This window comes from Bubalus bubalis, chromosome 5, assembly GCF_019923935.1.
Source record: "Bubalus bubalis isolate 160015118507 breed Murrah chromosome 5, NDDB_SH_1, whole genome shotgun sequence".
Lineage (NCBI taxonomy): Eukaryota > Metazoa > Chordata > Mammalia > Artiodactyla > Bovidae > Bubalus > Bubalus bubalis.
In genome coordinates this window covers 130,974,891-130,998,309 of record NC_059161.1, presented here as the reverse complement: position 1 = coordinate 130,998,309, position 23,419 = coordinate 130,974,891, and the positions used below count along the sequence as shown (strand labels likewise).

At 66.6% G+C, this 23,419-nt stretch overlaps 1 protein-coding gene and 1 long non-coding RNA gene across 2 annotated transcripts; both read right to left on the bottom strand.

Moving 5' to 3' along the window:
- Positions 1 to 342: 342 nt before the first annotated feature.
- Positions 343 to 3,293, bottom strand: LOC123333834. The gene is made up of 3 exons (XM_044943837.1): positions 2,755 to 3,293; positions 1,993 to 2,036; positions 343 to 1,507 (listed from the first exon to the last, which is right to left on the bottom strand). Exons 1-3 carry the CDS (start codon positions 2,968 to 2,970, stop codon positions 727 to 729), a joined length of 1,041 nt encoding a protein of 346 aa, XP_044799772.1. The 5' UTR covers positions 2,971 to 3,293; the 3' UTR covers positions 343 to 726.
- A 15,640-nt stretch (positions 3,294 to 18,933) lies between these two features.
- Positions 18,934 to 21,443, bottom strand: LOC102397479. The gene is made up of 5 exons (XR_326913.3): positions 20,194 to 21,443; positions 19,981 to 20,104; positions 19,794 to 19,900; positions 19,587 to 19,714; positions 18,934 to 19,507 (listed from the first exon to the last, which is right to left on the bottom strand). It is a non-coding gene; the product is annotated as an uncharacterized LOC102397479 (long non-coding RNA).
- Between the last annotated feature and the right edge of the window lie 1,976 nt (positions 21,444 to 23,419).

The window sequence follows — 23,419 nt, the reverse complement described above, 5'->3', positions numbered from 1 at the left end:
CGGCCCGAGTGACCAGGCCTGCCCGCCCCAGGCACAGAGCCGCCAGGGCTGACGGCCCCGGTACCCTGGAAATGGGAGACAGGGCAGCAGTGCCCGGGCAGCTGCCTCCTTCCTGTCCCCTCTGGGCCCGGCCTGTGGGCTCAGAGCTCCGCGCTCGCTACAAACCCCGCACACAGCAAATGGCCCAGCCATCTTCCCCAGGGGCCTCCCACCACGCTTCTCTGGGGCCTCTCATCTCTCCTCGCTCCTCCTGGCCACCCCAAGACCCTCCCCAACTCCTGGGGGAGCAAAGTGGCCAGGGCACCCTCTTCCCCACTGCACCCACCCCCCCACCCGCTGGCCAGGCTGCAGAGAGAGGCAGGCGAGCCCTGGGAGGAGGGCACCTGGACCCGCCTGGAGCCCCGCAGGTGGCCATGGCCCCCAGGAACAGGAGCCAGACAAAGGCCAGCAGGTCTCTTGGGACGGGAAGACCTGTTCGAGTAAGGCCGTGGCCCTGCTGGCTGGGGGACCGCGTTATTTCTGGATCCCCAGTGCCCTTGCCTTTCCAGGGACCCCAAGTCCAATCCCACCGAGGTTCTGAGGCTCATGAGCAATTCAGCGGGGCCCCAGGGTCATGTGGCAAGGTGAGCGGCAGCGCGCCTTCACCCAGCGCCGGAACATGGCGGCCTCGGCCAAACTCACAAGGTGCCCGCAGCCGCCAGGGCTCAGCTGCCCCTCCTGAGATGCTCAGGCCCCAGTGCAGTGACCACTCACTTGCCCAGGACAGACATGGCCCCGCCAGGTGAGACCCGCCCCTGTCCTAGGACAGGCTGCAGCCGCCCCTGGCTGAGGTTCTCCATCCAGCGGTTCCACAGAGAAACCCCCTGGCCCCCATGGCTTACGCACCCGTCCCCGCCCGCCGGCATGGCTTCCTGGGGCGTCAGTCAGCAACCTCGACCCCCAGGACCCCCAGGCCACCACCGTCATGGCCCAGAGTCTCACTACATCTTTCTCCCTGCTGCCCTCCCACTGCTCTGAGAGGCAGAGCAGGAAGGGGGTGAGAGTTTCGGGGTGGCCCGGAGCACCTCTGGGGAAAGGAGGGAGCCAGGAGGCCAGACAGAAACTGCACCACGCGTGAGAGAGAGCTCGGGAAGGGCAGAGGGTGTTCCGTGGGGACAAGGGGACGTGGAGGAGAAGAGGAAGGATTTGGGGGAGAGAGAGCTTGGGGCCTTGGGGAAGGGGACAAACGCGAGCCTGAAAGAGGCAGAGGACTCGGGGTGGGGAGGGGCGGGGAACGGAGCCCCGTGGCCGAGGGAAGAGCGTCCTGACGGCCACTCCAGGGGAGAGGAGGGGCTGGGCATGGGGTGGGCAGCAGCCGTCCATCCAAAGAGCAGCATCTTCCTTCTTGCTGAGGAAGCAAGATGGGAGCCATTTTGTGCAGCCGTGTGTGGCTGTGGGGGCCCTTGGCGCCCCCGTCCCCTGCCATCCACATGGGCAGCGGGGGTCCCGTCCAGCGGCGGACACAAAGCTGGAAGAGATGTATGTATCTAGGAGGTTGTCAGTGGAGGTGGGGGACGTACAACGGGCTGGGAGTCCCTGGCCACATTCTGCCCTCATGGCAGCCCCGTCAGAGGCTGGGGTGTCCCTGGGCAACATGGGGGTTGGGGCGGGTAAGGCGGGGTTATGGACAGACAGTGGTCTCCAGAGTTGCCCCGTGTTCCCTCCCAGGCTGAGGGCAGGGTGCTGGGGACCGGGGTCCGGATGAAGGGGGCCTCATCCCAAGGGCCAAGTGGTGTCGAGTCGCTCAATCAGAAGAGACAGAGGAGACACTGAGGAGACTTCTAGAGACCCAGAGCTGCCCCCTCACCCTTGCCCCTTTCCCAGGACCCTCCACTTGACCAGGGTGGCACGAGCACTGCCCTCAGGGCCAGCGGGGCCCGAGCCCTGCAGCCCACTGCGGACCCCACCGCACCAGGCCACGGGCCCCCTCTCTCTGGGCCTCTGTTCTCTCACCTGAGGGGACGGTCTGTGTCCATGGAGCTGGGGCTGGACGCTGTCTGGAGAAACCCCACAAAATGCACAGGACTGTGGCGTTCAAGACCCAAGTCGGGGCAGCAGGGTGGGGCGGGGGGTGGTGCGCAGGACGAAGGTGGAGGGCTGGGCCTCCACCCCCGGCGCCTTTGTTCAGCTGGTGCTAATGATTTGCTTAAATCAGAGCCCCCAGCCCCGTGGGGTTGGGGGCTCAGGAAATAGGGTGAGGGGCACAGGGACCTTTCCCTGATGGCGTCTGCTTATCCCCGAAGCCGATTAGACTCCACACAAGGCCCGTGGCGGCGGCCCACTTGTCCAGTGGGAGCAGGGTGTGAGAGGGTGGAACAGACCAGCCTTCTGGGACCAGGGAGCCTCTGGAGGACCAGCTGCACTCCCTACCTCCTGGAAGCCAGGCTGGGGGGGAACAGGCTGACACTGCGTGGGACTGGGGACACTTCCTGATTTGGGGTGGGGCTGAGCTCCCCCAGGGGCTACGGCTGGACACTTGGGTGCCAGGGTCCCAGCTGGGGGCTGGCAGAGGGGCAGCCGCCTCCACGTGGGACTCTGGGACTCTCCTTCAGGGAGCGATGGCCGAGGGGAGGCATCACCCCCTCCAGAGCAGGCACCCCAGCACCCCCGGTCACATCCTTAGAGCCCACAGAGGCCCTCACCTGGCCCTCTTGTGCCAGGCTGGACCTGAGGCTCTTCAAGGACTAGCTCCAGCCTGGACATCTGGGAACTGACCTGTCCCAAGCTGGACAGCCGAGACGAGGCGGTGGCCGTGCTGGGCTCCAGCCCAAGGTGGTCTCCGGGTTGGTGCTGGGGGATGGGGGGAGAGGGTTGCTTTTCATGGTTTGGCCGAGGGGATGGCAAAGATGTCCTCCGTCCCAACCCAAGTGCCTTCTTCACGCACGGACATGGCCGCACGCCGGTCTCCATCACAGGTCCATCCTTGACCATCTCACCAAGACCCGGGGACCCACAGTGCCTTCTCCCCACTGGCCGGCTGGGAAATGGCCCACGATGCAGGGCGCATGCCAGGACGGCCGGGGATTGGTCACTGCCTGAATGTCCGCGGACGGATGCCCGGGTGCCCTTGGGCAGCCTTCCCCTCGGACAGGCTGTCCAGGCCGGGAAACCCTAAGCCAAAGGGATTAAGAAGAAAGGACAGAATCGGCCGTTCCTTTGGCTGTGCCTGTTTGAGTCTCATTTAGTGTATATTTGCTCAGTGGGTACAAACACGGAGGTGGCGATGCCAGGAGCCCGGCCGCGCTCCCATCCCTCTACTTAGCGGGCTCGGAGGCCGCCACGCCCCTACCACGGCACACCACGCCCCCATCACGCCACGCCCCCATCGGCACGCCACGCCCCCCCCCAATGCCACACCCACCCGCCACGCCACGCCCCACGCCACGCCACGCCCCCACCGCCATGCCACGCCCATCACCGCGCAACGCCCCCACCATGGCACGGCATGCCCCAACACACCACGGCCTCACCGCGCCTCGTCCCCACCTGCCACGCCTCGCCCCCTGTCTCGCCACACCCCCTGCCATGCCATGCCCCCACTGCCACGCCACGTTTCCCCCACCACGCCACGCTCCCACCACGGCACACCACGCCCTCACCGCCACGCCCGCAAGCCCCCACGGTGCCCTCTTGCACATTCCTGTCGTCAGCCAGGAGGGCTCCTTCGGAGGGATGGGATGCGTGGGGACCCTCTGCGTGCACCTCTGAGCCAGTTCCCAGGACTCCGCTTGGCCGCCGCTCCGTCCCCAGCCCTGAGGGTCCTTCCTCCCGGGCATATCCGCTCCATGTGGTTGCCCGAGCTGCGAGCCTCCCCAGACCCCGGCCCCTTCCCACCTGGGACCCAGGCATCTCCTGTCAGCTGAAGTTCATCTCGAGGGGATCTGGGCACTCGGAACTCCTGCGGCTGCAGAGCTGGGGTCTTGGGTTGCCTGACTGGGGGCCCCAGGGTCCCCCATGCACTCTCCTGGCTCCCTCCCCTGCTGGAGGCTTCCTGGAGTGATGGGACATGGGGGAGAGCCAGGAGGGTCCTTCCCAGGGTGAGGTGGGCGGAAAGGGCACTGTGGTCCTTCCCACCCTCCCACCTGTCAGAAACAGGACGTTGATGGTGGCGTAAACTGCCAAATACTGCAGGTTCCCTTGGAGGGTGGGGGAGGGCTGCCAAAGGGACCCCAAGGGTTGGGCCAGAGTCTGCACTCACTGCTCCCGAACGCACCCCTCCAGCCCATGCTGGTCTGTCCCCTGCTGGGCGCAGCCTCCCACACAGGACCCTCCTGGGGCTCTGGGATGGGCCTGGTTCTGTTTTACTCCGTGACAGAGCCGCCGCAGTGTGGGCTTGGAGGGGTGTGGGCGGGGCTGGCTGTCCCCCGGCCCACTCTCAGACCTGACCACTTACGAGTAATGAGGTCCAGGTGGCCCCTTGCGAGCCTGGATCCTTGCTGGCTGCAGGGCCCACCTCCTGCCCCGGAGCAGCTAATGACAGCCAGAGGCTGCAAGGCGAGACCCCCCTTTGCTGGCAGGGCCGTGTGGCCGACCCTCTGGCCGGCAGGTGGGCAGCCAGGCCCCAGCCTCATCCGGCAGTGGGTCGCTTGGCCCCTGCCTCCAGATGTGGGCCCCTGCACTACGTCCCCCCAGTCTATGCCCCTGGGGTCCTGCCGCCATGACCCAGCCTGGGGACTAGGGGAGACTAGTTGACATTTCTGTCTCACGTGGCCCCTGAGGAGGTGCCACTGACCGGCCTCCCTGCCTGTCTGCCTCCCAGGATGAGGTTCCAGCAGGCCAGGTGAGTCAAGGCGCTTCTGCTTGCAAAGAGGAAGAGCCCAGAGCGGTGGCGATGGCTGCCCAGACACGGGAGGGTGCCCGCCGCCACCCCAGCCCTGACAGATGAGCCCAGCACAGCTTCTGTTACATATATTTCACCCCAATAAAGCAAAGACCACTCATGGGGCTGTGGCACAGATGCGCTCTGGACTGTCTGTAGGCGCCGCCCTCCCCAGGGAGCAGCACCCCTGAGCAGCAAGGGGGTGTCCCACTGGCTTGGCCCTGGGGCCACTGGACCCGCTCCACCTGACCCCATGGGGAGTCTCCTCTCACGCCGCCTGCTCAGAGTGGCCCAGCCCGGGCCCAGGCCAGCAGCTGCCGCTGATGGGTGGGACGTGGGGACACACTCGGGGCTCCCTCTGCACGTCCCCCAGGAAATAGAGGATTTGTCCTCCAGGAAAGTATCTGGGTGCACTGACTAGGCCTGCAGGGTGTATGTGGAAAGAGTCTGGGTTGAGGGGGGGACACTCTGAGAAGTTCAGAAAGGCAGGAGGAGAGGGTTCCCTGCCCGAACAAAGGCGAGGGGGTCACAGACGCAAATTTCAGGTGGCCTGGTGCAGGTCGAGGTCAGCCCAGGTGGACACCACGCCACACTGCCTCAGGGTTCTGTCCAGTAGTCAGGAGACGGAATTCTGATTTTTATTACAGGAAGAATTAGAAAATGGCTGCTGAAGAGGGTCAAGTTGGAGCTGCGAGGTGGAGGAGCTGGGAGCTGAGCGAGGAGGGGCCGGCCAGCCGGGGGAGGCCCAGGGTCCAGGCCCAAGTAGGGGCCGCTGCCTGTGGCCCGAGACCTGAGCATTGCTGCAGCCCACCCCAGGCCACCGTCCAGCAGAAAAGTGCTGGCCTTGCAACTTCAGATGGATCCAGAGTTGTTGTGCAACTCTGGGCTGATGGAGACCAGGGCGGGCCTGGAAAAACGTGCAAGAGGAGGCCTGGGGTCTGCAGTCAGGCCCCTCCTGCTCCCCCCTCGTCGGCAGGGAGCCCACCCTGGGCTGCAGGGTCGGGCACCTCACTGCCAGCTGTACCTGTGCAAATATGTCCTCCAGGCCCCGGAACCCTCGAGCTGGGCCTGAGTTGGGGGGTGGTCACAGCCCCCAGCAGTGCCTGCCCTGTGCACACCTGTGGCCCAGACCACGTGCTAGCCCTCCCAGGAGGGCGCCTGGCCCCGTGGGAGGCCCCCTCCATGCATCCAGGGCCCCGTCTGTGGAGCCTGCCTGCAGGCTGTGTCAGGGCTGGCTGGCCCATCCCGGGTCCCACGAGTGGGAGTCAGGGCTGGTCCCCGTGCCCTGAGCCAGGTAGCTCTGCCCAGGCGGATGGACTCTCGGGGCAGAGCCTGTGGCCAGCTGGACACAGTGGTTCCTGTAGGAGCCCCATCTGCCTCCCTCAGGGGCCACTCGGAGGCCAGAAATCCTGTGAAGGAGCGGAACGGGGCTGTGGGCAGGAGGGGTCTGGGGAGCATCTCCTTGCAGCTTTCCCATGACGCCCCCGTAATCTGGGCTCTTCTCCTTGGCACCCCCGCACCTCACAGCTGCCGGACCCGGCCAGCTGCTCCTCCCCCTCCCTGGGCCAAGATGAGCAAGTGTCCGGGCACCGCGGCCTTTCCCATGGCGGGGGTGGGGTGGGGGGGGGGTTGAGGAATTTGAGGAGGAAGCATCAGTGGCCCGAGAATTTGGAAAATGTGTCCAACTGCTTGGAGCACTGGGAAGATGCCGGCCGGGGGATTAGGAGGAGGAGGGGGGTGGACGCAGTCCTGGGTGGGCTATGACGGATGGGGCGGCCGGGGCTCCGGCGGGAGAAGGCAGCCCATCCGTGCGGGCGAGCCAAGGGGGCAGCTGTCCCCATCCCTCAGCTGGCCCCCTCCTGCTGGCATCTCATTGGACACCTTCGACCCCAGGCTGCTGGGGCTGGACCCTGGGCCTGGTCTGCTCCCGCAGGCTGCCCTGGCTTGAGACGGGCCCTAGGCGTTCAGGGCGTGGGGTCCTCGGCTGGCAAGGCTGAACCCCGCTGACCGCCTCCTCCACCAGCTCTGTCTCCTCTCCAGCCCTCTCCTCAAGGGCTGGAGCCCCCCCAGTTTGGGCCCTCAGTGGGGACGCCCCTCCGGTAAGAGGGGGGAGCTAAGGCCGCTGTCTGGTGGGTCTGGCCCCTGGGAACCCTTGGAACAGCAGCTGGCCCTGCCGCTTGGAGCCGGCTGACAGGTTCGGCCAGCCCTGGGCTAAGCCCTCCGTGATTAATTGTGGTGGATATTCACACCAGGGGGAGTGGGGCCTTGGCTAAGCCCAGCAGCTGCTCGTGGGGGCCCAGAGGGGCTTGGGGCACCTCCTCCATCACCCACGCCCCACCCTGCTGGCCTGCACCAGCTTCATCGGCTTGCCTGGACCAGCCCCGTCCCCTCTTGGGGGGTCTCAGGGAGGCGCCCCTTCCCTCTAGAGTGAACCAAGCATGGCGGCCAGGGCTTTGATGACCCTACATAAACCAGATCGTCCCTGGGCCACGGAGGCAGCACTGGGATGTGAGATTCCAGCTGCCCCCCGCCAGGCCTGAGCTAATCTGCAGCCCTAGAGCCGCAGAAAACCACACCGCCCCCGCAGGCAGAGGCGGGCTCTGCTCCTGGGGACAGAGGGCCCCCAGGACCAGTGACTCCACGAGGATTGCAGGCCCAGGGAATGGGGAGAGGGGAGGAGCAGGGCGCCAGGACCACCAGGCCGCCCGGAACATCCGACCCTGAGGGGGCGGATCCGGAGTTGGATTTTGACCTGGAAAACAAGCTTTTTCCAGAAAAGGGAGAGGGGGCCCGCAGGGGCCGCCAGCCATGTCTCCCTGACCCCTGACCCCTGGCTCTGGCGTTTGCTCAGCCAGCTTTGCAGAGACCCGGCAGACAATCCCCTGGGTCACTGACTCCCGGGCCCCCTCCTGTGTCCTCCTCACTGGCCTCCTCTCCCTGCCCACCCCTCCCGGCCGCTCGGTTCTCCAGAGGTGCCTGGGAAAAGGCCCTGCCCCCGTATCCCGGCGCCTGCCTGCCTGCCCGCTCCCCCAAGGGGAGCAGGAGGGGTTCCCGCTCTGTCCCCCGTGGCCCTGAGTGCAGGGCACATGGTCGCTGTGCTCAGACAAGGGTGGGAAACTCAGTGTGAGGCGACCCCAGAGGCCAGCCTGGGCCCAGAGGGCACCGGGCCTGGCGGAGGTTTCGTGCTGCCCACCTGTGTGGGCAGAGGCCCCGGAGTGTGGGCCCCCCAACCCGTCCTGGCCTTTGGTCCTCTCTCTTCATGGGTCAAAATGGGGTCTGCCTTACAGGGCTTCTTTATGCCCCGTCCTGGGCGTCCCCCAGGGGCAAGGGGCCGTAGTGGGGCCCTGCGGGCTGGTTCCCGGGCACCAGCCTGTCCAGCCTGCCCCAGCCCAGGAGCCCTCCCAGGGCAGGGTAATTGTGGGAAATGCAAGCCACATGCCTCGGGCTCATTTATACTTAATTCAATACAATGAGCTTCCCGGGGCCTTTGATGTCCCGGGACCTGCCGGCCTTTAGTGCCTCGTGGGCTGCAAGGCCGGAAGCCATGGTTTAGGGCAGAGCTGGGCGCCTCCGCCCCTCTGCGGTGGGTTGTTGGGGACCCAGGGGCCGGTCTCCTCCCCGGGGAGGGAAGGCTGGTTGCCAAGGAGCCTTGGCAGCTCCATGGGCCTCCCTCTAGCACCCTGGACCCCTCCCCAGACCACGGGCATCCTCTGGAAGAGCTGGGCGCTGCAGGGCGGGAAGGGCCAGAGGGCCTCACGGAAGCCAGATTTGGAAAGCAGTTTCCAGGAGGGACTCAGCATCCGTCAGGAGCAGCCCCAGGCCCTGGGCCACCTCACTGAGTCGCTGCCACCCAGTGGGACTCCAGACCAGCCCGTGGCCTGTGGGTGGAGGTCACACATGGGGGACAAGGGCCAGCAGGCACAGCTGGGGAGGGGCTCCTGGAAATCATGGAGGACGGGAGCCGTGGAGCCAGCTGGGCCCCAGTGTGCCCGACTGGTCAGCCTCTGCCTGAGGGCCTGTGGGCAGGGCCTTGCTGCAGGCGGCGGGTTGTGGGGGTAAGGATTTGCCAGTTACCCACCGGGAACAGGCCCTCCTGAGCTCTTCCCAGGGGCTTCCTGGAGGTGGGGGCTCGGAGGGCAGAGAGGGTTGTGTCAGGCTGCAGGCCGTGGTGGACACAGGCTGGGAGCCCAGCAGGACTGGAAGCTTGCAGCTCCCCCGGGCGTGGGATGTGAGCACACAGGAGCTGGAGTGAGTGTCTGAGAGCTCCGGGCCTGGGGCGCTGGGGCCTGTGGGCTGGCCAAGACAAGCTCACCCTGCTGGGTCTACAGGGGCGTCGGGGCCACGAGGGCACGGGAGCCTGAGGAGGGCCAGGGCCCAGGGCCGGCTCCACGCGGTGCCCGCGTGCACACGGCATCCCCCAGGACAGCCCCCGCCCCTGCCCCCACCCGGAGGGCTGGGCCAGCTGTGGGGAGGGGGGACAGCTGTTGGTCTCTCGCATTCCAGACTCAGGGCCAAGCATTTGGGTGAGGCTGTTTTTCTTAAAAAGTGTCATTTGAAAATAAACAGTGTTGCTGGCGCTTCTCTGATTGCCCCAGGTCCCTAGGGAGCAGCAGCAGGCAGGCAGCGTCTGGGGGTCCAGGTGGCCTGGGTCTTCCAGCCAGGTTGGCCCCCCCGCCTCCCGGAACGGGCCCTGCCACTGAGAAGGCCCACCAGGGCGGGGCCTCCCTGACCGTACAGACGGCTCCAGAGGCTGGGTGCCCCCGTGGGCACCCAGGGCTAGGGAGGTGGCCGGGAAAGAGCGGGGGTCTCCCTTGTCCCAGGGCGGGTCCAGGCAGGCCCAGCTAGTCTCACTGCCCAGGGGCTGCGTGGGGTTCCCGGAGGCCTGACGCCTCTGTTTTACCTACACGCCCAGGGCTCTGGGGGGCCCAGATCCCCACCCGCTGCCACCTCTGCTCTTGGATTTTCAGTGAAGGGGGGTAGGAGGCTCCTTCCTGAGCTCCAGAACCTGAAGGCTCTGGGCTTCCTGGGGGCTGCCCTCCACCACACCCCCTGCCAAGCACAGCGTCCACTAGGGCAACCATACTTTCTCCTCCTGGAACCCATGCCAGCTCCCACCTTCCCAGGGTCATCTGAACCTAGGCCAAACCATGACCTCTGGGCATCACGTCTCTCGCGCCTGCCTGCTGCCCACTGCCCACAGGACGGTCATGCTGTGACACGCTGGGCAGCTGTGAGCAAGCCCTGGGCTGTCAGTCTGGGGGGCGTGTGGACCCCCACCGGCCTGATGGCTTGGAACACCGCCGTGGCCCTGCGGCGTCTAGAAGTGGTGCTCACTTGCCTCTCCCACACACACCCGCTTCTCCCCCTGGCCGGACAGGCCGGGGGAAAAGGGAGCCGGCTTTGGTGCATGGGCCCACCTCGGCCTGCTCGCAGGCCGTGCACCCCCTGCGGAAGCTGCCTGGGGTGGCACTTCCTGGGGGCCCTCATGGCCCCGATGCTGCATGGAGATGCTATGTGCCTCCCCTGCACCCCAGGGAGCTGGGAACCCGGCTGCAAGGCCCTCCCACTGGACGGAACCCAGGGCCCCTGCTGAGCAGAGCAGTAGGCCTCAGAAAGAGAGGGTCCTCCTGGGTAAGGGTCGAAGGGGGTGGCCCACCGTGTCCCCTAGACACTGCACTGCTGTGGCAGCCTGAAGCTGGGCTGTTCTGGGGGACGAGCAGCAGGAGACCCCCACCCCACGCCAGGAGGCCCTTGGGCTAGACACAGCGCGAAGGACATGGGAGGCGAGGCGGCCGATAGGCTGCCTGTCCACCCCCAGAGCAGCTTGGCACACTTCCCTCCGCTGCGGACGTGCTGACCCTGACCGTCTGTCCATCTGGGGTGGGCCTGGCCCCACCGGCCCTGTGTGAGCTCTGAGGTCAGTGCCCAGGACTTTGCCTGGGGGCTGCACCCCAGGGACCACGCGCTCCTCACCCGCCCGCCCCGCCCACTGTGCCGGGGCTGGGGAGTGGGCCGCGGGTGGTGGGATGACCCAGAGCCCGCCTCTCTCCGGCTCGGCCGTGGAAGCCTTTGACCTTCCAGGAGGTTTCTCCTCTGCCCCCTGTCCACCCCCAGGCCCCTCTCACGCACTCACACTCCTGGGCTGTCTTCCTGCTGGAGTTTGTCCCTCCGGGCCTGCGGTGACCCCCCCACCCACAAGTGCACACAAAGCCAGAGGTGGGGTCCGAACCAGTTGCACCCATGTCCTGCTGGTCCCCTCAGTGTCTGTGGGGTGCAGGGTCCTCTCCCCCTCCCCGTGGAATTCAAGGGAGCAGTTGGTGTGCAGGAGAAGCTTCCTGTTAGTACAGACACGGTTCCCCGAGGCCTGCCTGAGGTTCTGGCGGCGGGGACCGCAGGCCAAAGCACACTCCTAACTGGCATCTGGAGACCAGAGTCACCCTGGGTCTGGGACCCCTGGCCCCTCTCCCAGGAAGTCTCCCCAGACCACCCAGTAGCACCTCCACCCAGTGGGCAGGGGTGGACAGGGGCTGGGTCTATCCCTCATGGGGTGCCCCCGGTCTGGAGTGACCAGACCCAGAGGGGACAGAGGACTCGGGCCAGGCTGAGTGGGTGCTCTCACGGGGCTGGCTGAGGGAGGGTCGGGCTGCCCAAGCTGGTTGTCTGCCGAGGGCAAGTGTTGAAAAAGAGGGAGACTGTGTGTGGTGTGCCAGGGGTGAGGGCCTAGGGGGACTGCAAACCAGACCCACAGCCGCCCCCAACAGGCGGGCAGCTTCTGTCCACCAGGGGCCAGGTCGCAGGGGCTGAGGGTCAGCCGGGGGCATCCCCTTTTCAAGGAAACCCCCCAGTTCGGAGACATTGCCCAGCACCCTCCTTGGGCCTTTCCCCTTCCATCCTCAACCCTGGCTTACTTTGTTTCTGGGCAGAGTTCCTGGGGAGAGGCAGCCGCTGTGTGGGACCAACCCTGGGCCTCTGCCGCCCCCCGAGCTGACCCAGCCTGGGGGAGGCAGGGCTCAAGGGCTGTTCCCCAGGCTGGCCGGCCCGAGAGCAGTGGGCACACCCTGAGCAACAGTACTGCCATTTTGGACGTGGTAGGCTGTTTGCTCTTGGCTCAGGCTGGACTGGCTGCCTGCTCTCGAGGCTTGGGGAACACGGTCTGGATCTGTGGGTGCCTCCCCACCACCACCAAGGCAGCCATCGAGCAGGAGGAGGCCAGGGCTCCTTGGGGGAAGGCTGGAACAGTGCGGAGGCCCATGTCCACGATGAGAGCAGGGTCACGGGCCCAGGCTGGGAAGGGGGCACCATGTTCACAGAGCGCGGGTGTGTGCTGAGGGGGCGGGCGGGGGACCGGAGCCTGCCTGGGGCCTCCTCCCGAGGGGAGCGCGTCTGGAGCACGTTCCTGGGTGACAGCTCCGTGATGGATGGCGAGGGAGCGGGGACGTCTGGGGCCCGTCCTGACCCGTGGGCTCCCTCCAGGCTGGGCAGCCGCGGCCCTCCGGCCGGCCTCTTCCTACCGGCCCCAGCCTCCCCCGGGAGGGCTGAGCACGGCGTCCGGCTGGCTCGGCTGGGCCCCACGCTTGGCTCGGAGCGGAAGTGTGGGTGGCTCCCTGGGCCCCCTCGTGATGGCTGTGGAGGCCTGGGGTGGGGGTCTGCTTCCAGACCCGAGGCCTTCTTGCCGCTCCAGAGGCTCCCAGGCCGGCCGGGCGGGCGGGCAGGGTTGGCTCTTGAGCCCATTTCCTGCAGACCCCTCCTGCCTGCTTCCCACCCAGCCCCCCACCGCCCCTCCTCTACACAAGCACTTATCCGTGACAGGCACATCATGTCAGTCCTTAATCCCAGCGTCCCGGCCTCCCTCCTGCGGGCCTGGAGCCTCCCACTCCCCAGCCCCTTCAGCCCCCTCCCCTGGCCCGGTGTGTCAGCCCCGGTGGGCAGGGGCTGTGCCCACCAAATCCAGGACCCGTGAAATTTGTCCTTAATTAAGTCGTCGCATGACAGGCTCCCACATGTGGGAGGCTAATACTCTGAGACCCTCTTAACCGGCTGCGGGGCAGGGGCTTCCTGGGAGCCGGGGGGGGCGCTGGCTGCTGCTGGGGGAGGCAGGGCTGGTCCCCCTGGTTGGCAAGCGTGGGCCTGCTTGTGCAACCACCTCTTCCTGCTCCCCCCGGAGCTCCGCACAGAGGGGCGCCTGAGGCAGTGCCCTGGCCTTGGCTGGGGCGGCCCCACGGCCCCCTCTGGCTCCGAGCCCACTGGGAAAACAGCCGCTTTATCTCAGGCACCTCCCGACCTGCAAACAGCCATGTGCCCCTCGGGGGCCACTCTTGGCACACATGCCCTCTGCCCCCACATCCCAGGTGAGGTCGTTCACCCTTGGACGGGCCAACGGGGGGCAGAGGCTGTAGGCCCCTGGCCCTCAGCGCGCCTGCAGGGACAGACGGATTCAGGCTGTGAGCCCTGGGCTCAGGGTCAGTCTCAGGAAGGGCCGTGGGCGGGGATGGGGGGTGGGGGGCGCACGGCAGAGAGGCAGGGGCTGGAAGCTGCTGAGTGGAGCTGGGCCTGGGTGGTGAGAGCCCCGGAGCCGTCCTATTGCTTGCCAGCCCTTCCCTGGTGACCGCTCATCCCCCACCTTCTTGGCCTCGCTCAGCCACTCACCCACCCATCTGTCTACCACCCCAGACTGGGGGCTCCAGGGCCTGCCCCAGGCCACCAGGCTCTTGGGATGGGAGGGCCCTCCTGCCTGGCTTTGTCTAGCCACGCTAGGCCAACTCATCCTGTCTGGGTCCCAGAAACCTTTGGGAAAGAAAGAATAACCTTAGTGGAGCAAAAGCTTTAAATCCAAGCCCTTCGCAGGCCTGCATGGCGGTGTGGCAGCCGGGGGCCTGGAATGGAGGAAGTACGGCCTGTTTCTGAGGCCAGGCCTCCAGACCCCAGGCCTTCTAGGGTCCCCTAGCCTGGCAGAATCTGCCTCCCCTCTGTTGAGGGGTCCTGTCACACACAGGGGTCTGGGCCAGGCGCTGCCCTGCCTGTGCCCCGGGCCTCCCCACACTTTCCCGGAGACGGGGGGCTTGGCTGCAGAGGGCCGGCCAGCCCCCCGACCCCAGAGGAGGCCCCAGAGGTCTCACTTGCAGGGGTGTCACCAAACTGGGTGGGCCGGCTGTCCCCATGGTGGCTCTCCCCCCTCCCCTCGGGCCCCCAGTCTGAGGCTGGGTGTCCACCAGAGCTGGGGGCCGGGAAAGGCTGGTCCCTTCTGACTTCTCTGAGGTCTGGGGGGGCCCAGCCGGTGTTGGAAGGGGCCTACTGGAGCCCGCTGTGCCACACTGGGCCTGAGGCCCATCTAAGAGGCCTCTCTGGACAGAGGGAGGTGAAGGTGGAGGCCAGGCCACACTCTCCCCAACGCTCTCTGCTGGGGAGCGCAAAGGTCTGGAAAACGGATGCAGAAACAGGCAGCCCTATGGAGCCCTGGGGGCCCCAGACCCCAGACCCCAGGACAGTGGGCCAGTGTGTGTGTCGTGGGGCGTGGGTGGAGGCCCGGGCCAGTCAGGTCCCGCTCCATAAAGCCCGGCGGGAAGCTGTCGACTCCTCGGTGTTGACATAGAGGTGATGTCACTCCCAGCCAGCGGGGCACCCCTGGGGCTCTGTGTGCGCTGCTCTGCACCCCGTGGGCCCCGCCACGCACGGGGCAGAGTCTGAAAGCCACCTGAATAAACCCCAGGGACGCTCTTCTCCCCCAGGCCTTGTCTCCTGCCCACATGTGAGAGATACCCGGGAGGGCGGGGAAGTGTGGGGACGCCCGTGTCCCGAGTCTGATCTGTCCTCGGATCTGAGGCCCTGAGCCGCCCCCGCCCCTGCAGCGCCCCTGACCCCATGGACCCTCCTCTATCTTCTGGAGCTCCCTGCAGATCACGGGCCCTGAGACCACACTCTGTAGCATCTCTCGGGAACGTCTATGCCTGCTCCATGTCCCCAGCCCAGTCCCGCAGCCCTGCCTAGGCCCCCCACCCTGCTCCCAGCCCCTCAGGTGAGCCCCGCACCCCGGGCACGCAGCTCGCCCAGGCCCGGCCCAGCCCCCTGGTGACTCAGGGTCCCCAGAGTCCCCTCACGGCCGTGACCGCCCTGTTCCTGGCACCCACCCGTCTGGCCCCTCCTGGTTCCTTGTCCCCAGGAGCGCTTTTCCCAGCCTGCTGTCCTCCCCTTCCTCCCCTCCCTCCGGGGGCCTCTTCCTACCCGGTTCAGGGTGACCGCTCCAGCCCCGCTTCCTGACCCCGCTCCTCCGCCCCCTCAGGCTCTCCTGGCAGGCCTTCCATGCCTGCTGAGGCCTCTGCAGAGCGTGGGAACCCGCGGCCTGCCGACCCCTGCACCCCTGCCCCCTCCTCAGCTCTGCGCCCGCAGCATCGTGGCCCCCAGGACGGCCCCGCCGGGGGGCGCTGGGACGGCCCGCTGGCCCGGCCCCAGGCCCCCGTCGCTCCCCGCAGCCCCAGCTGCCCGCTCGTGTCCGGCCAGGTGTTCCGTGCTGGAGCACGGTGTCTGCTTCATGCAACATGGTGCTGACAAGGAACAGAATACCCTCAGTGACCGCTTCCAGGAAACGGTGCGGGCGGGGGGCCGCGGGGAGGGGCCCTTCCCAGCAAGCCGGCCTGCAGGTGGGCTTCCAGGAAGGGGCCCCCTGGTCCCCCCCAACCCCTGGCCAAGGGCCAGCCGTGTCACCAGGCGCAGTCTGGGAGAGGTGCGGGGAGAGGGGCCGGGAAGGGAGGCGGGCAAGTGGCCCGGGCTGCGGCCCAGCATGGTCACCACGGACTCAGGGGAGACCTGAGCTGACCACATGCCTTCTAGCACCTTCTGTCTGCCCTTTCCAGAGTCACGCAATCTCTGCTGGGGCCCCTGGCTTGGGGGCTTGTCTGTGCAACACATCAGTTCTCTTTAGTTCAGTCGCTCAGTCGTGTCCCACTCTTTGCGACTCCATGGACTGCAGCATGCCAGGCGTCCATGTCCCTCACCAACTCCCGGAGTCCACCCAAACCCATGTCCATTGAGTCGGTGATGCCATCCAGCCATCTCATCCTCTGTCGTCCCCTTCTCCTCCTGCCCTCAGTCTTTCCCAGCATCAGGGTCTTTTCAAATGTACAACACATGGAGAGACCCAAACACAGGAGGAGCTGCAGAAAAGGGCTCCAAGCCCAGGCCAGGTATGCGGTCCTGGGGCTGAGCAGGGGCCAAGCCTCCTGGCCCCCTCACCCCAGGAGCATCGCCCTGCCAGCCTCCAGCCCAGGCCCGTGTCTGCTGCGCCTGCGCTTGGAGCAGCCCGGAGCCCAGGCTGGGACAAAGCCATGTGGCAGGCCCACCCTGCTCACCGAGCCTCCCAGGACACCTGTCCGCTGACCCCAGACATGATGTTGGCTCTGGTAGGGTGTCACTTCTTGGACCACTGGAGATTCTCCTGTCACCTTTCAGGGCTACAAGGATGGCCGGCCCCACCCCACCCCAGAGTCCACAATCTCGGCCTGAAGGTGGGCCCAGAGGTCATGAAATCTGGGCCCAGCTCAAGCCTACATATGCAGCCAGGGCCAAGCAAAAGCCAGTAGGCCCCGCAGAGCACCCCTAACTGGACAGGGCCCCTCCACCGTGACCGGCCTGGTTAACGACCCCAAGCAGAGACCCTCCTCACTCGTGTTGTATCCAAAGACCTGTGGACACACAGCCCAGGAGAGGCAGCCAGTTAAGCCTATATAGGCTGAGAGGACACAGCCAGACAGCTGAGCCGGGTACACAGGCCCACAAGGACATGCTGAGAGGAACACACACACGCAGGGACACACACGGGTGTACATGTCGACCACAGACACATGGACACACGCGTGGACACGGGAGCATGAGCACACCCACACGTGAAGTCCTGTTTTCCGCAGGCCAGAGGCTGGACGGTGGCTCAGCCTAAATGCACCAGAGCAGCGTGACTGCGGGTTGGCCTAGGTGTGAGGCCCCTGCGAGGCTTGGGCATGGAATCCAAGCCCCTATCTGCCTGGGGACCCACCTCGGCACAGGGGCGTCTGAAGGTGGCTTTGGGTGGGGGCCCAGCTTGCCTCACAGCCCCCTCTGGGCCCCTTCTCTAAGGCAGGAAGCGGGGCTGGGCCAGAGGTAAACACATTTCAACCTGGGGTCCCCGCTCCCCAGAGGGGAACTGCGCTGGCCACCAGCTCTCCAGCCCCAGCGGGGCCCCAGGCCCACCCCAGGCCTCCCCACGTGCTGCCTGCACCCCTGCAGGGCCTCCTCGTCGCTGCTCAGGCAACCAGCCTGGAAGCAGAGCAGGGGCGGTGGAGGGGGGGCGGCCAGCGTGGATGCTGCCTGGTGTCTGCAGGGCAGGAGGCGGGTGGACGAGGCGGGGTCGGGCAGGGCCTGAGGGCCTGGGTTGTTTCCCTGGGCAGGCCTGGTGAGGAGCGCCTGCACCCCCAGCTGAGCCTCAGGATCCGGGGGAGCCTGGAGCAGAAGAGCAGGTGTGAGCAGGAGGGGCTCAGAGCCCTGGTCCCCCTGCTCACCCCGCCACGGCCCGTCACTCTCGAGGCCCCTGAGCCCGCTTGTGGCGCCCACTACACCACCTCCAGCCCCGGGAGACTGGGCTTCGTCTTCTGAGGCCAGCTCTGCAGAGCTCCAGGGGAGACTGGCTCGCAGAGACTACAAGGATAGATTTCTTTGTCCTGCTGGCAAAACCCACAGGGGCAAGTCCAGCGGGCCATGGGCCCAGGGAGGGACAGGTCTTGCCCACGAGCTGCCGGCTGGGGCCCGTGAAAGCCCCCGGGGTAGGTGGCAGGAGGCTCTCAGGAGCCCCCCACGTGCGCCATGGGCGAGCACGTCATGAAACGCCTTCATCCCGGAGCATCGTGCCGACCACCCGCCCGGTTGCTCTGGGACTGTCCCCCCTTGCAGCCCTGGAATTTGCACGTCTCCCCTCGGGGGGAGCTGGGCCCAGAGAGGCCAGATATGGAGCCCGGGGGGAGTGTGTGGGGGTGGGGGCGACTCTTGGGGCTGGAGCCAGGGCAGCCAAGGGCCGGCCGCCCGGACGCTGGGAAAGGCACGCGCTGGGGGTCTCCCAGGCCTCTGCTATCTCCTCTCGGTCAGTCGGCCCGCAAGGCATTTCCTGACTGCCCTGAGCACGGGAAGGGGCCAAGGACCCAGCCCTCCTTCCAAGGGTTCCCAGCGTTGTGCCTGGCGCCCAGGAGCTGGGAAGCCTGGGGTGGGGGTAGGGGGTCAGAGGCAGAGGGGCGGCCCCAGCCCGCTGCTGCCTCATACCCGGACAGCAGATGCGGGCTGCCCGTGCACCCCAGGCGCACCCCCAAGGCCAGACGCCAGCAGGACGCGGCCCCGGGCAGGCTCTTTCTGTGCACCCCCTCTTCCCTGTCACCCTCACCCCTTCCTACCGCGCCCCACTGTCGCCCGCCTGACGCACGCTCATCCCCCAACCCCGCTCTGCCCCCCACTGCAGCCGAGCGGATTCCATGGATCTCCTGCCTGTGGCCTCCTGAGCACCCCCTCCCTGCTCCACCACAGCAGAGAACGTGGGGGGGCTGCTGTGCCGCGGCCCAGTGCGCAGGACTGGGGACGAGAGTGGGGGCGGTGGGCTTCCTGGAGGCGGGGCCCGCCTCCTGCCAGTACTGTGGCTCGCCTGATCCCACGTCAAGCCCACTCTCCTGGGACGATTCTAGAAAGCAGCCTCCTAGACCAGGCCTTGGGGTTCTGCCCGGCAGCTCAGAGCGGCCTGGGCGTCGTGAGCGGGAGGGGCTCTCTCAGGGCTGACGGCCCCCTTTGTTCCCCCTGCCCCTCACCCCAGCCCCCACGTGGTGCTTGCCCCGCTTCCTTGTGTCCCGGCCCCCTCAGCCGCCCCTCCCACAGGAGCCCCGCCCCCCTCGTGTCCGCAGCCCCCTACTCTGTGCTGGCTCCAGGCCGCCCCCTCCCCTCCACGTGGCCCCACCCATGGTTTGCCCCCACGCTGTATGCAGCCCTTCATGCCTTCCCGTGTTCCCCCGCCCCATTTCCCCCCCAGCGCCTCCCCCCCACCCCGTTCATCCCGAATGCAAGAGTCCTGAGACAAATTCCTGTAACTGAGTTTATTGATGAGTCCAGGGCATCTGAGGAGGCCCTGGCAGGGAGGGACACTGGGCAAGATGGACACACATTCATGCCTGGTGTGTGCTCCTGATGTTCGGAGCCTCCAGACTAGGTGTGGGCGGGCGGGGCCCCTCACACTCGGGCCCCCCCATTCGGACCCCCTCCCAGGCACCCGCAAGGGTGGGAGGGTGCTGGGCGGGGGCACGGGCTGAGGAGGCCTACACATTCAGCAGTGTGCACACACGCGCGCTTACACACGCTCAGAGACCAGGGCTGGCTCCAGAACCCCAACCAGTGCAAACGACTTTTAGTGCAAATTGATTCAAGGGGGACAGGGAGAACGGGGCTCTGGAGGCTCTGAGTCTCCTGAGCAAAGAATAGCAGAGAGAAGATCAGAAAATAGAGTCAGAAAAGGAGGAAAAGGAGGGAGGGAGGCTGTCGGTGGTCTTGGGGCTGGGGCAGGGGGGAGCCACAGAGATGGAGTCGCCGGGCCGGGGTGGGTGTCGCCGCGGGGGCCGCTCTTCCGGTGGTGTGGGTCGTCCGTTCCTTTAGGTCAACCTGCGGACAGAGAGAAGGCGTGAGGGCGGGGCAGGCTGGGCCGGGGGGCGGGGCGGGGGCACTTTGAGGGGGACAGTACCTTCCAGAGCTGATTCCTGAGTTAGGGTGTGTAGTGGTTCCAAAATGCAGCATATTCTCGAGTCAGAGCTAGAAGACTTGAAGAAGTCCATGTTCCAAGTCCCAGGCATGAGCTGGGTAGCACCATCTCTGCGGGGATGGGAGAGCGTGAGCACCCACCTCTGGGGCCTGTGCGCCCTGCCACCCTGCGTGTGGCGGGCCCTCTCACCTTGTCATCTTGAGGGTTCTGGGTGTCTGAAGAGCAGCAGTGGTGTGTCTGCTCCGTCAGGAGACTAAAGGAACGTCGATATCCGGGCTCCCCGCGGGGCCAGTGTTCTACGGGAGAGAGGCGCCTGTGAGGCTCAGTGCGGGTCAGCGGGCCCTGGGTAGGGGGCACCGCCCGCATCTGCACTCACCTGGGAGGCTGGACGGTCCCGCCTGCTCTCTCCATCACACCGGACCATATCATATCCCTCTGTGCGCGTCCTGGCCGCCCGGCCTCCGTGGCTGGCAGGCACCAACACCCCACTGGAGACATGGCTGTGGGCAGAGAGAGAGAGGTGGGGGGCGCTGACTGAGTGGGCAGAGGTGGCCAAGGGCATCAGGAGGGCAGCGGGCTGGACACTCACCTTCGTCTCCGGTCCGAGCTCAGAGGCACCGATCCCGCTCCGTCATCGCCCGCAGAGGCCCGCCTTGGCCACGAGCTCGAAGTCCAGTGCCCCTCCCACTGGCTCGGTGCCCGGCTCTGGCCCCTCGCCCCTGCCTGTGCCCTGACCTCCCTTCCCCCGAGAGTGCACATTCACGCCACCCCACCCGCCCCACCTAGCCTGGTCTCGCCCGTGTCCTTGACTCCCCTGGGTGCTGTTCTATCTATCATGCCCATCCCAGGGGCCAGCGGTTCGGGTCAAGTGTCCCCAGTGTCCCCAAGTGCACTGGGGCCCTCCCGCGTGGCTCCCGGGCCGCAGTGCTGCGTGGGGCTGGCGTCCACGGGCTGGGCCCGTGCAGCCTCCCTGCTGCGGGTATCTCTCCGGGCCTGTCTCGCGGCCACCGCCCCCCAGATGACACCCCGCCGCGGTTGCCCGCGCACTGCGCTGCCTTCTCTCTCATTCTCCGGCCCTCGAGGCTCCGGCTCAGGCCTGATGACGCCTGGCCGGAGCCGCTCCTGTGACCTACTACTAAATGAATTACAGTGGGTGAAGTGGCGGCTGGGAACCCCTCTGTCCTGAGTCCCCGCCCTGTCCTGCTCGCCCCGGGGGCCTGAGTGCCCCCTACACGTGCTGGCAGCCCTGCCTGCTCCGCTCCCGCCTGACTCTCTGGAAATGCCCTTGCCACCCGGGGCAGCCCACGGCCCCCCAGCCCGCGGCCCCCCAGCCCGCCCTGTCTCAGCTCCCCCTGAGACGGTATCACCTGTGCTACCTGACCAGCCTGCGTCTTGCTCTGCCGGGAGGCCAGCCTCTCCACCTCGCTGGCCCGCACTCCCCAGAACCTCCTTCTGCAGGAGACCAGGAGAGCAAGGACCAGCGAGGAGAAGGGGACTCACCTGGCCGGCAGAGCGCTGTCTTCACCTGCCCGCGGCTGCCAGCTATGCCTCCGCTGCCCCAGCCCCGGGGCGAGCCTCTCTCAAGCCCCCCTGTCCACCAGTCGCCACGATCTGAAACCAAAATTGACCGGGATGAATGCCTGGCTCCCCCCTCTTCTTCTTCGCGCTGCTAGCTTGGGTCTTTCACCCTCCCACGCAGATGTTGCCCGGCCTGCGGGGCGCCCGGGAGCAAAAAATGATCCCCAAAAGGCTCCCGGGCGCCCCGCGGCCCTCCCCAAGCCAGCCCCTCTGTGAGTCCGCTCCTGCCAGGCTCCAGATGTCCAAGGTGATCCTTGGCCCACCCCACGCAAACTTCCCTGCACCCCACTTCCCCATCTTCCCCCGGTTACCCCTCCGCTCCCCCGCTTCCCCAGTTCCCCCAGTTTCCCCAGTTCCCCCAGTTTCCCCCGTGCCCCCCCATCCCTCCCACCACCCCCCTCCCACACCCTGCTCTTCGGGCCCTAGCCCGGGCTTTTTCTAACTGGAGGCGGCCCCGCCCAGCATTCCCGCCCCTGCCCGGCCAGCCAATAGGCACGGGGACCGTGTTGGGGCCCCCGCGAGGCCCGCCCCCACCCGGGACGGTCCAGCGCACGTACCTCGCCCGTCCTGGAATTCTCCAAAGAGGGCCGTCCCCGCACCCCTCCTTTGGCATCCGGTGGGGAGGCTCTGGCATTGTTCCCGAGAGCCCCCCCCCAACACTGTGTCCCCGCAGGCGGCTGCCGCCCAACCCCCAGGGGCACGCGCTGCCCCGGACGGAGGTCCGGGCGGGAGCCGCCGGATGCCCCGTGCGACTTTAGGGTTGCCTCCTGCCGCCGCTGTGGCTGAGACCACGCCGTGGTTCCGGAGCCTGGGGTGCGGGGGGTGCGGGATGCGGGGCTCAGGGCTCCGGGAGGCCGGGGGAAGTTCCCCGGGTCTCACCGGCCGGTGGGAGCCGACTCTCCTGCTCGAGGGCCATCTGGCCGATGGACCCTGCTGTGAGCACAGCGCCCTGTGCGGGGCAGGGTCCCCAGCGTGGCCGGGGAGCCCCATCTTGTCCCGCCACGGTCGGCCCCACGTCGGGGCCAGGCGTGCCGCTGTCCTCTGCGCTCACAGGCGCACCGGGGCGGTGAGCCCGACAGCCTCCCCGGCCGTCGCAGCCCGCGGCTCACATCCAGAATCCAGACAAAGACCAGAGCCTTGAACCCCCCAGCCACCCCATCCCTGGGGCAAGCACCTCGGCCTCAGGGGGGCTTTGGGGACCAGCAATCCGGAGGGTTTGGCCACCAAGTCTACAGTGCTGGGGCCATGAGGTGGGGGGCACGCCCCAGCAAGGGACCCAGAGCTCTCCAGTTCTGAGTCCACCTCAGTTAGGGCCTTGAGAAGACCCTGCTCTCCTAGATCCCTGCCATGCCTGACGGTCAGCCTTTGCTATGTGTGAACCCCCAGATTTACGTGGGAAAACTCCAGCCTTGACCCTATGTGTATCCCCAGATTTACTTAGGAAAACTCTAGCTTTGATCATGGGTGAGCCCACAGAGTTACACGGGCAAGTTCCAGCTTTGACCGTGGGTGGACCCCCAGATTTATGTGGGAAAACTCCAACCATTGCTATGGGTGTGCCCCCAGATTTGCATGGGAAAACTCCAGCCTTGACCATGTGTGTACCCCAGATTTACGTGGAAAAATTCCAGCTTTGACCATGGGTGAACCCCCAGATTTACATGGGAAAACTCTAGCCTTGGCCATGGGTGAACTCTCAGATTTAAGTGGGAAAATCCCAGCTTTGACCATGGGTGAACCCCCAGATTTCTTTGAAAAAATCCCAGCCTTAGCCATGGGTGAACCGTCAGATTTATGTGAGAAAACTCTAGACTTTACCGTGGGCAGACTCCCACTTTTGGCTGTAATCGGACCTCAGGCACAGCGGCCGCGGGTGGTGATGTTGGCGTCCGCGCTGCCGCCTCGCGGCCGCGTCTGTCTCCACACCCACAACCACGCAGCCCTATCTGGGGGGCCACCAGCCAGGGAGGGGGCTCTTGATGCAGCGGGGAGGACCCCGGGATCCTCTGCCCTGGGCAGGCGGTGCCCGGGGCCCTGTGCCACCAGGGGACTGGCGCAGGAGGGGTCCCTCTGGAGCTAGGGCTGTGCCTCACCCAGGCTCCCCATCAGATCCCTGTCATCCCCAGCACAAGACCTTTTAGTCCCCTATCCCCACTTGTCCCCCACCTTGGTGACAGGAGACCATGTCTCTAGGGTGCTGTGGGGCCCACTTCCAACAGCTCACGGGCTCCTGGGCA

Bases quoted from the DNA above. Each gene is read 5' to 3' on its own strand.
- LOC123333834 (XM_044943837.1), bottom strand. From the start codon at position 2,970: ATGGTCAAGGATGGACCTGTGATGGAGACCGGCGTGCGGCCATGTCCG. The intron at 2,037-2,754 runs GTCAGTTCCCAG...GGGTTTCTCCAG, and splicing joins GGCTGTCCAGCTTGGGACAG to ACAGCGTCCAGCCCCAGCTC. The intron at 1,508-1,992 runs GTGAGAGAACAG...CATCTCTTCCAG, and splicing joins GACACAGACCGTCCCCTCAG to CTTTGTGTCCGCCGCTGGAC.